The sequence below is a fragment of the Monodelphis domestica genome, chromosome 2, assembly GCF_027887165.1.
Source record: "Monodelphis domestica isolate mMonDom1 chromosome 2, mMonDom1.pri, whole genome shotgun sequence".
NCBI lineage: Eukaryota > Metazoa > Chordata > Mammalia > Didelphimorphia > Didelphidae > Monodelphis > Monodelphis domestica.
Window position 1 is genome coordinate 537,592,551 of NC_077228.1, and position 11,658 is coordinate 537,604,208.

Here is an 11,658-nt window from a genome sequence, read left to right on the forward strand (position 1 = left end):
CCTGGCCATCCCATGGGCTGCACTGGCTCTTACAGAGGGAAGCCTCCAGTGCATTGGAGGGATCTTCCATGGAGGATTTATGGAACCCTGTGGATAAGAGTCATATCTAATATGGGTGAGGTGGGGGGTGAGTTGCAATCTCTATCGGTAGACGGAGTGTCCATATTCTTCAGTTAATGGATTCACTGAAATAGGGAAGTCCTGAAAAGCCAAATAGCCCAGGGGCATTTTGATGATTCCTCCCCTGCAGTAGGATCCACGTAGATGAGAGTTTATGGAATTTTTTTAAACCTACTCGTTGAGTGGTTTAGTTGAGGACCAGACCAGCCTGGAGATTTACCAAAACCAGTCCAAGATGGCGGACTGGTTTACTTGCTGGGGCCATTATATTAGTTCAGCAATCATCGAGTGCCTTAGATAATCAGCCCTCAGCCCTCCTCCTTCAACGTGGACTCCTTCCCTGGGAAATGGAGCCCAAATCAATTGTAAAAACCCAGACCAAGCCACAACCCGAGACCACTGATACCGAAAGATGTCCACGGAGGCCTTGTGACATGTTTTTTTTTTCTTTATTAGAGACCTGTACAATATAGCAGCCTCTCTCCCATTCTCTCCAGGCAGTATTTTACACCTTTTTGCTTTCTTTTTTCATTTTCCATTCAGAATACTGTACAGCCGACACACACAACGAAATCCCACGGGAGGGAGAAAAACATAATACAAACTGGCATATTTAATCAAATCAAGATTGTATGAAATAACAAGCGAGGTGAAATGTCTGTCAATGGTTTTAATTACAGTACAAACAATATAAATTAAGCGTTGTTGAATCATCATTGTAAAACAAACTTGCTGAATGAGGTAATAGAAAAACAACCCAAAAGCGCATCTCTTCATTAATTCCACACTGCTCCGTTCATCATTTGTACATTGCTATTTACAGAAACAGAAACAAAAAAGCCAACCGTGTGCTAACATCTGCCCCGTGCCAGGCCCGAGAGACACCTTTCAGATGGCGTTCTTGGACTTGCTCCCCCGCCTGCTTTAGGGAAAACACATGTGATGAGATTAGGAGTGAAGGAGGCCAGTCAAGGGGCCCAAAGGGACGTGGTTGCCCTGGTGGCCAATGACCCGCAGGAGGGAGTGGGTGGGTGTCTTTACTGCCTGGTGGCTCCAAGAGAAGAATAATCAGAACAGGCCAATGGGGTGCCCCCACTGTAGAATCCCTCCCTGGTCTCCAGCCAGTGCCCCGCGGGAGCCATGCGCTCTCCCAGGGGGATTCCATGTACCTTTGGAGGGGATGGAGAGGATCGTTCCCCTTTGCAGGGCCCACCCAGGGCATCTCACCTGGAGAAGGGGAAGAGGAAGTGGGCCCAGCCAAGGGGACCAGAGACTTGTCTGGGAATGGCCATTTCCCAGAGACTTCCCTGGCTTAGGGAAGGAGCCCACCCATGGTCACACACAGGTCAAAGTTGAGCTTGCTTATGCTTCTGACACAGACTGGGAACAAGGACTGGTGACGGTTTTCTATTCTTTGAGGAAAACTTACTTTAGCTAGAAGGAGACAAACGGGGCAATTTTGCTGCTCCCTTTTATCTGTCTACACGTATCTATGAATCTACACTTCCAAACTCAACTGTCCGTAGTAAGTTCAGCTTCCTGTATCGTCCTTCCTGGGATTCCTGCACTGCTCTGCAGCCCTCTCAATTTCCCCCACTGAACTGTCCTGACCTCTCCAAGGCCCCTCTTCCACGGACGCCACTGAAGAACCCAAAGCATTCCTTCCCCTTCGGCATCCCTCCACATGAAGAGGAAAAAGTTGGCGATCATGGCAAACAAGCATGGAGGTGCAGAAGAGACGCCCCCCCCCCCCCCGTGTCTCAGTGCAGTCGGCCCTACCTTCTTGACCTGTCTATCCCCAGGACGCACATGACACAGATGGGGCACTTCCAGGCTGAGAAGGGAGGCGGGCGACCAGGAGGCCCCCAAGTAGCCCAAGGCTCTCCCTCAGGACTGGCCGGCTCCGTGGGCCAAATGGGTTTCTGCAGATTTCTATATACAGACGTATACGAATGGAGTCAGATTTGAAATCGTTGCCCACTCCACGATCCCTTCGTCTGAGAGGTGCCATCTGATCAGGATTTCCCTTGGTTACCCCAACTTCTGATTCCGTAGCTTTAACTCTAGTCTTCAAAGGAGCTTTGGAGCTTTTTGTCCATGTCCAGGCGTTGCTCAGCAAGAGAATGGAAGGTCTTCTTCCCCCGAAATCGGAGTTCGCTAGCTAGCTGGCTTTCTTTCATTGCTGTCCTATTTTTCAAAATCACTGATTGAGCACCTACTATGTGCCAGCATTAAGCGAGACCCTAGGCATGCAGATCTCAAAGTCAAAGAGTCCCTGCCTTCATGGATTTTCCATTCTCTTTCTATGCTAGAGGTGTATTTGCTGAGGGCATCAGAATCTGTTTTGGAGAGTGGTTCAGTGCAGGTACAGCAGGGGAAGGAGCAAAGAACTTGGGAGTCAGAAGATCTGAGTTCAAGTGTTGGCTCCACCACTTCCAAATAGACCTTGGTCAAGTCACTTCACTTGTATACTTTCTTTCATCTGTAAAAATGTGGAGAATAATATGCACCTTGCTTACGTGACTGGGCTGTGGCAGCATCAAATGATGGATTTAAAAGAATTTTTTAACCATAAAGTAGATTGTGGGCAGTGTGGCCCAATGGGAAGTACTCTGAATTTGGAATCAAAAGACATTTCACTTCTCTGGACCCCAGTGTGCTCATTTGTAAAATGAGGAAATGGAATGAGATGACCTCTAAGGTCCTGTCCAACTCCAATTTGTGTCTCATGGTAAAAAGTTTATTTTGCCACTGACTGGCTTCTTCTGATGCTGAACTTCTTCATGAAGGCAGAGGGCTTTGTATGTCACTCAGCACCTAGGACAGTGCCCTACACACAGCTGGTAGATTTGACGAAGTGTCAATGAATAAACTTTCATTAAGCACCTACTATGTGCCATGCACTCTGCTAGGTGTTGGAGAAACAGAAAAAATAAAGGGGTTTCTGCCCTCAGGGGGCTCCATTTTATTGAGGATGCTGGACACGACCTGAGATTTGGCCCTTCGGATTTCCTCTGTGCGTGTGTGTCTGCATATGCACACTCAGGGACAAGCGTGATATGGAGATAATATCGCTGAAATTCCCCAAATGCTTTCCAAATCAGAGTTCTTGATTGAAAAAAAAGTTTGATTTTTGCTTAAAAAATTCCTATCAACCTACAGATTAAAAGGTGTTGAGAGTCGACTTAAAATGAAAAAGAAACATCCCTGATTCTCACGGCTGGGTGGGAGCTCAGTGAGCATCCGTCCAGTTGGGACCTCTCTCCAGCTTCCTAACCAAGTGGTCATCCGGGCTCTGCCTAAAGTTCTCCACCGAGGTGAGCCCATCGTGTCTGGGAGAGCTCTAAGCTCGGGGAAACGGCGTCCTCTTTGTGGCTTCAACCCGTCCCCAGTCCTTCCCTCGGGCTCAGCCGAGTTCTGATCCCTCTTGGTGGTGGTGGTGGTGAGGAGGGGATGGCAGGAAGGTCTACACTCGCCCGGAGCATGGACAGTTCTAAAGGGATGAAGGGAAAGTCCATTCCCTGCCTCTTAAGGATGCTCTTGATTTGCCACAGAGGAAATCAACACTTTTTTCTCAAACCACGGAATTGGACTCCTCGATGATAGGCTTCCTTCTAGAGCTAGGGGTGGACAGTACTAGGCTTGTTTCCTCAGCTCAGCTCTGAGACAGATATGAAGCGAACATCTTGTTTAACCCACTAATCTGACACAGTCGACATGCTGAGAGGTCATGGGTTGCCCAGTGCCCTGGCCAAGGATGGAAACCAGGATTCGGGGCGTTTGTCTTGGTCTGCCATATTTGATATCAGCCCCATCTAGCCTCAGGCGCTTTGTTCTCTCACTTTTCTCTTAGCACGGCACACAAATCATGCTTCCTGGGCTACCAAGCCACATACTTGAATGCCCCAAAGGACAAAACCATGGTGCCTAAGCAAGGAGGGGGGCCTGGAAGGCGATGGATGCTCTGTGTGTCTTCCATAGTAGCCACGAGCCGTGGTGTGCTCTCCAAGCCCTCTCCTCTCCTTCTCGGAGGAAGTCATCCTTGGACTGGATTTCGGATCACAGAAAAGGAAACCGGGGGCCAATGAGGCAACACTGATGGTCATTTATAGCCAGGATCTCTCAGCTCTTAGTAACCTCCCTCCCTTCCTTCCTTCCTTCCTTCCTTCCTTCCTTCCTTCCTTCCTTCCTTCCTTCCTTCCTTCCTTCCTTCCTTCCTTCCTTCCTTCCTTCCTTCCTTCCTTCCTTCCTTCCTCCCTTCCTTCCTTCCTTCCTTCCTTCCTTCCTTCCTTCCTTCCTCCCTTCCGTCCTCTCTCTCTCTCTCTCTCTCTCTCTCTCTCTCTCTCTCTCTCTCTCTCTCTCTCTCTCTCTCTCTCTCTCTCTCTCTCTCAGAAGGTTGACAAGGGAGTTGGAGAACTAAAGGCTTATTTTACAAACCAACCAAGCAGCCCCATGTCTTCCACACATTTCTATGGGTTCCTTTTTCATTTGCTTAGAACACGCTTGGAGGTTGTAAGCCACCGGAGCAAGAATGGAGAGAGAGGTTCAAAGAGTGGGCTACGTAGGTGAGACCTTTTTCCTACAATGGACAGTTAGACCAGTTTTTTTTTTTTTTTAATACTGGCTCTAGAGGCAGAGAACTCTCTTGGGTTCTACGCTCATAGGACCTGGACTCCAATTCTGCCTCTGATCCTTACTGCTGATGGCACCTTGGGCAAGTCACCTGACCCCTCTGAGACTCAGTTTCCTCATCTGTAGAATCAGGCAGTTGGACTACAAGGCCTCTCAGGTTCCTTCCAAGTCTAGATGTCTGATCTTAGGGTTCTTTCCTCCTTCGCAGGCTTTCCTTTCCTCCTGAATGTTCAGTAGGTCTAGCTTTCGGCATCCTTCCTGGAGAGTGATCCAGGCTTTCCGACATTCCCTTTCTCACTGGCCAAAGAAGGTGGTGAATGGCAATGGTTGTGGGCCCCTTGGAACTGTCTCTGAATGTAAGCCTTTTGTAAGGAAAATGCTCCCCCGTCTGCCTTTTGTCCGCCCCCCCACTTCCCGACACCTCTCAAATGGAGACGAGGTGTCAGAATATGGGGTGACAAGCGGCCACGCTGCGAAGGCGCCAGGACTGAGCCGCACGTTCCAGTGGCCAGAGCTTGTTCCGCCTGCTCTCCTTGCCACCTCCGAGCCACTCGTCTTCCTTGGTGGTCGCCGTACCCCGAACAGGGAGAGGCTGGCGTGAACCTCCTGGGACCCGGGGATCCATCCACTCAGAGGCGGGACACTCATTCGTTGGCCGCCCACTTCCAGCGGGGGGTGGGGGCCGTCTCTCCCCCTGCTTTGCTCTTCTCCCTCCTCCCCACAATCTCTGCTTGTCCCTGGTTAGGTGTTTTGACTCATCTGTCCGTTTGCTCCCGTCAGGCGTGGAAATCAATGTTCTAACCGCGATCTCCAGGACCAGCTTCCTGCCTTCAGTCCTTCCTTGTCTTTGTGAAAAGGGGGGGCCAAGGGGGGGCTGTGGACAGGGAAGATGCTCCGGCTTCGTCCTGAGGAACAGACGCGAACGAGACCCCCACAAGACCCCTCCCTTCGGCCTATTGCAGCCAACCTCCGTGAACAGTGACGACGTTCCAGGAGAAGCTCCGGCACGAGGGAGACACGACGCTAAGTGACGGCACCCACAGTGGGAGGAGCGCCTGCGGGAGTGAGTGTGGACCGCCGGGGACCCTCTTCCTCCTCCTCTTGTTCTAGATGCCGCCATTCGGAGAGAAAATGGATTTAGATCCTTGATTCAAACGGACACCCCGCTCAGGGCTTGAAGGTTTGCTCTGACTTGTTTCTTGAGGAAGGAAGAGAAGAATAAACAAGAGAAGCCGCCTGAACCTCCCAAACCCCAAGTTAACAGGCCAACGGCTCACGTCAGGGCTCTGGGAGTGACCTGGCTGTCCAGTTTCGGGTTCAGGCCCGACTGCCCCTTCCACAGCCACAGACCTCGTCTCCCTCCGCCTTCCTACTCCCCAGAGCCTGCCTGTGAGGTGGGCCGGGCCCAGGAAGAGCCCAGCGCAGCCAACCCCAATGGCAAATCCTGGAACAACATGGCGGCCATGGTATGAAGGAGGCATCATGGAAAAAGAATAGGCCCTTTCCAGGATGGGAGAGGCCATGTCTCCAGGAAGGGAGGCCAGGGAGGCTCCTCCTGCTTTCCCAAGTGCCTGGAGCTGTTCAGGCGAGCCAGCGGAGTCTTCCCTTATGAGCCGCCTCTTTGTCTCCATGGCCAAAGGGAGGCACACCTGGAAAAGCGGCCCGTCTCCTTCGCGAGGTTGCTAACCAGAGTCGCGCCATCGCTTAGGAAACGCACAGACGGCCCATCTCCCTGCCAGACCTTCCGCGAACACGCCAAACAGACCCGGAGCCCTCCCGCCCCGTCCAGGGGCCCCGCCGTGCGCTCACACGCAGGCCACTTTCCAAACGGGGGCCGGCCATCTGCACAGAAATCGATGCATTTGGTGAACGTTTTTTTATTCAAATAGATTTTACACTTATCTAAAGACACAATACAAAAATCTGTATAACTTAGGCAACACAGCATGAGAGGGACCCCTGAATCGGACACCCCCACCTGGGCCGAAGGACAGAAGAGAACAACCCCCGAGCCTGCCTGCCTGTCTGTCTGTCTGCCTTCCTGCCTGTCTGTCTGTCTGTCTGTCTGCCTGTCTGTCTGTCTGTCTGCCTTCCTGCCTGTCTGTGTGTGTCTGTCTGTCTGTCTGCCTTCCTGCCTGTCTGTCTGTCTGCCTGTCTGCCTGCCTTCCTGCCTGTCTTCCTGCCTTCCTGCCTGCCTGCCTGTCTGTCTGCCTTCCTGCCTGTCGGTCTGTCTGTCTGCCTGTCTGTCTGTCTGTCTGTCTGCCTGTCTGCCTGCCTTCCTGCCTGTCTGTGTGTGTGTGTGTGTCTGTCTGCCTCCCTCCCTCCCTCTCTGTCTCTGGGCTGGGGGGGAAGCCTTCTCCTCGGCCTCCGGCTCGCGATCTCCGTCCTGGGCGCCCCTCCTAGGAGCTCGCGGTGCCCCCGCCCCCACCGCTGCCTCTCTGTGGGCTGAAAAATGAAAGAGATCCTCAATTATGACAGCGCGCGGAGGAAGGAGGGCTCGGCGGGCGCGGGCGGCGCGGGCTCGCTCGGAGGAGCTTGGCCGGCCCATCCAGCGCGCAGCCAAGCGTGCCCAGTAACTACCTTCTCAGCTAATCTGCTTTTCTCTCCGTGATGACTAATCATGTCCTATTAAACAGCGGTAATGCTGCACGAGCTCGACTATACAAGTGTAATGAAGCCCGTATTCTCCCTGGACAGATTAGCTACAACTGATTTGACACACACCATCATCGGGGCTTCAAACCTGACAAACTCTGTGCTTGCTTCTGATTTATGTCGTCAAGCTCGCCGGCGGAGGCGGCCAGATCCGGGTTCCGAGCGGGAGCCGCCAAGTACTGATGTGCTTCGCTGGCAGTTCTTCTTCCTCCTGCCTCCTCTTCCTCCCTCCCCCCTCCCCCCTCTCCCCATCCCTTGCCCGGACGGTCTGCGGAAGGGGCCGCGCCGGCGTGCCCCCCCCACCCCCCCCCCCCGTGGGGGCCCCTCCGCCTCCTCGGCCCGGTCCAGGTTTCCATTTTCAGTGGGGGTCGGGGGAGGGGAGGACGGCAAGGCGGGAGGGCGTGGGGCGGGCGGGGCGGGACCTCGCGACAGGCGCGGGCTCGAGTTCGAGGAGAGGGCGCCGAGGGCGCACCGAGGGACGGCGGGGGCTCCCAACTCAGAGGATGGTGGGCATTCGGCCGCTGCTGTTGTTCCGGTTGTTGTTTTTCCGGGACAGGTTGGGCGTCGCCATGAGGACGAAGCGCTCATCGGGACAGCCGTACTGCAGGAGGATGTCGACGCACTCTTGGCTCGGGGCCTGCCGGGCATAGGCCAGCGCCGTGTTTCCGTGGGCATCCCGAGCCATGACGTCCACGCCGTACTGCGGAGACAAGAGACGCCACGGTGAGGCGGTCGGGGAGAGAGCGGCCCCACACCCGCCCGGCCGAGCCCAGCACCATCCGGAGGAGGGCTCCGGGACACGCAGACACCCGGACAGACACCCGGACACACAGACACACACCCAGAAAGACACACGGACAGACACAGACACCTGGACACACAGACACACGGACAGACACCTGGACAGACACAGACAGACAGACACATGGACACACAGACACACGGACAGACACCCAGAAAGACACACGGACAGACACAGACAGACAGACACACGGACAGACACAGACAGACACACGGACACACAGACACATGGACAGACACACGGACACCCGGACAGACCAGACAAACAGACACACAGACACATGGACAGACACACAGACACATGGACAGACACACGGACACATGGACACACGGACAGACACACAGACACATGGACACACAGACACATGGACAGACACCCGGACACACAGAAAGACACACGGACACACAAGGGCCTGGGGAGAAACTCCACTAAAAAGGGAAAGAAAGGAAAGAAACGAGGCCTGAGAACACACTTCGCAGAATCAGACGTGGAGTGGGAAGGCACCTCTCGCTTTACAGATGGGGAAACTGAGGCCCCGAGCCTGGAGGGACCTTCCCCAAAGCCCCGAACGTTAGCCGACCCCCCCATCCCCGGCCCGCCGGACACTCACCCAAATCAGCAGCTGAACGAGAACCACGTTGCCCTTGCGGCAGGCCAGGTGGAGAGCCGTGCGCCCGTCGCCCTCCCCGCACGTCTCGTTCACTTCTTCCCGGGACCCGTGAGCCAGGAGCAGGATGACAGTCCGCAAGTCCTCGTCGGCGGTGGCCCTGAGCAGGTGCTGGCCCAGGGGGAGCTCCAGGCACGGGAGGGGGGCCAGGAAGAGCTTCTGCTCGTACTTGGCTCGGATCCACCGTTCCTTCTCTTCCCTGGGAGAGCAGAGTTGGGTTAGCACAGCGGGAAAGGCGGTGCGTGATGAGGGAGGGGGAAGCGGGCCCCTGCGAGGCAAACTGCTCTGCTTTTTATGTGAATGACTGACCAAAAAACCGCTTGCTGGGTGCTCGGGGGCGAGCCCGAGGTGCCGGATGGGTTTAACTAACATGCGGTGAAGGAACAAGCTCCATCTCCGGAAGAGAGAGGCGCTGTGTTTCCGTTACAGTCTTCCTTTGTTTGGAGCCCGGAAGACTCAGGTTCGAGTCCTGCCAGAGCCCCCCCCCCACCTCTCCTCATTTAGGCATCGATCTAAATCTGCAGAGGGAGTACCCACCCACAATGGCGAAAGGAGCTTCCCCTAGAGAGATGACACCGAGGATCGAATTCTTAATGCTTCTTGAGGTGCATCAAATTCAGAATAAAAAAAGCAGAAGGGAAAGGATATATGTGAAGCGCCTACTATGTGCCAGTTACTGGGCTAGGGGTTGGGGACCCTATACGAAAGTGAGACTGTCTCTGCCCTCCAGAGGCTTCTATTCTAATAAAGAAACACGTCGCCTTCCTAAAAAGGGCCCTAGTCCCGACGGCGGGTTCCACTCTTCCCCACAGGGCTGTGAGGGTCTCCCAGGCCCCTCCCTGCAGGGGCCCCGGCCTCTTTCAGCCCCGCTCAGGGCACCTGGATCCAGCCTAAGGCCGCCTGCCTTTCCCCAGGGTTTGTGGCTGCCCGGGTCACACCCAAAAGCATAGTTTCTGCACGTGGCCGGGATGTTCCAAGGCAGGAAACGCAGAGAGCGGCCTCCCCTCGGCTTCTCCCAGGCCTGCTTGGCAAGCACAGGGTGAGCCCCACGCCGAGTAGTGAGGGAGGGGACCAGGGTTGTCCTCTGGGGAAGTGGGAGGGAGGAGAGGAGAGGAACAGTGTGGCGCTGGGGCCTGGGGCCGAAACCCGCGTGATCTCAGGCTCTCCAGGCCTCAGTTTTCTCATCTGTAAAACGAGAGGGCTGGACTAGAGTCCCCCTAGCTCAGGGCTCCGTCCCTCAGACCGCCGGAGGGCCGGACTGTAAAGAAACTGAACCAAGCTGTACACGCTGCCTGGGATGGCGGAGGCTGCGGCGCTGCCTGGGATGGCGGAGGCTGCGGTGCTGCCTGGGATGGCGGAGGCTGCGGCGCTGCCTGGGATGGGCCTGTCCCACCTCGCACAGCCCATCACCGCCACCACTATGCCGGGCAGCAGGATACACAGTGCGGAATCCCCTCCCCCAGACCGCCGCTCACCATGTGCAGCCACAGATCCTTTGTGCGGCGCCTCCTTCTCCTTCAGTGACTCTCCGAACAAGGCGCCACACAAAGGATGACGTCACTGGAGGTAGTCCTGTCTGTGAGTGATGCCGCCACATTCAGTGCTCCTCTCACTGACCACCAGTGAAAGAGGTGCCCCTTCCGGAAGTGCGGTGGGGGCTGGGTGAGTGGCAGGGGGGGCAGTTTGGGGGCCCCTGCCCTAACTCTTAAAAGTTTCAGTTTCTTCATCTGAAGAAGAAATGGGGAGAAGGGGGAGGAATCAGATGATGTTGAGATCGTGTCTAGCGCTAGAGCGACGACTCGGGGTTCTTCAGATGATCTCTGGGACCCTCTGACTCTGCATGGGGGCAGGAGATCTCCAAGATGCCTGGGCAGGGGCGCTCAGGATGGGGCTGAAGCAAACGTTGGGGGAAGGAGTTCTGGGCGAGCTACGGCACTGGGAGAAGCCTGGAGGGGCAGCGGGATTCCAAGCCGGGTGCTAAGTGCTCAGAAAGGGGAAGAACAGGGATGGATTGCTGAGCCCATCCGGAGCATCCGGAAATTCGGAGAATCCCAGGTAAGGCCATTAGGTAGGCCGCCCCCTCTGTTTACAGATGGGGAAACTGGGGCAGAGAAAGGTCTGGCGGACTTGCCTCAGGAAGTGATGGAGCTGGGACTCAAAGGCGGGTCCTTTGCTGCCTCTCTTGGCCACTGCACACTGAGGAATTCTGCTCATTTTGGTCCCTCAAAGGAGGAGGCAGGGAAGAAAGCCCGACTTCAAACAGAAAAGCTCACCACTTCTCAAACAGGGGCCGTACAGTATCACTCTCGAGACAAAGCACGTCAGCATTTTTCAAAGAACAGGCTTGGCCTTTTCAAGTTGCCCTTCAAATTGGCAAGCCAGAAGAAGAGTGTCTAGCAAAGTCCAACAACCCCGTCCCCGCTCGAGCAATTAGGAATCCCACAATTATTTCATGGTGATGGTGAAGGAGGGGAAAATCCTCCTAGCTAAAAATGGCAGCCAGCAGAAGTGGGCTGCACACCAGGGCCCGGGGGCTCTCTGTGCTCACAGCCAGGACCTCCACGGGGCAAGCGGGTGTCCAGACCAGCCCCCCCCAAAGAGCCCAGGAAAAAACTCATTAGCCAACACCGGAGTCCCCAAAGAAAGGGACTGTTTACACCTCCCAACCCTGTTGACATTAGTCCTGGTAATCTAGTGTCAGGTTAGCCCTAATCTGTTTTTAAATACTTAGGCAAACAAATTCTTCCCCAGTAAATGTGGATTAGTTTTGCATCACTTCCTG

At 54.9% G+C, this 11,658-nt stretch overlaps 1 protein-coding gene across 5 annotated transcripts in view; it reads right to left on the bottom strand.

Annotated features, from left to right (window-relative positions):
- Positions 1 to 6,605: 6,605 nt before the first annotated feature.
- The window catches only part of AGAP1 (ArfGAP with GTPase domain, ankyrin repeat and PH domain 1), a 540,592-nt gene continuing 535,539 nt past the window's right edge, over positions 6,606 to 11,658 (bottom strand). For all 5 annotated transcript variants that reach the window (XM_056820098.1, XM_056820097.1, XM_056820096.1 and 2 more), the window contains 2 exons: positions 8,820 to 9,075; positions 6,606 to 8,107 (listed from right to left, as the gene is read on the bottom strand). In XM_056820098.1, coding sequence (XP_056676076.1) covers positions 7,904 to 8,107; positions 8,820 to 9,075 — 460 coding nt within the window. In that variant the 3' untranslated portion in view covers positions 6,606 to 7,903. The remainder of the gene's footprint in view (positions 8,108 to 8,819; positions 9,076 to 11,658) is intronic.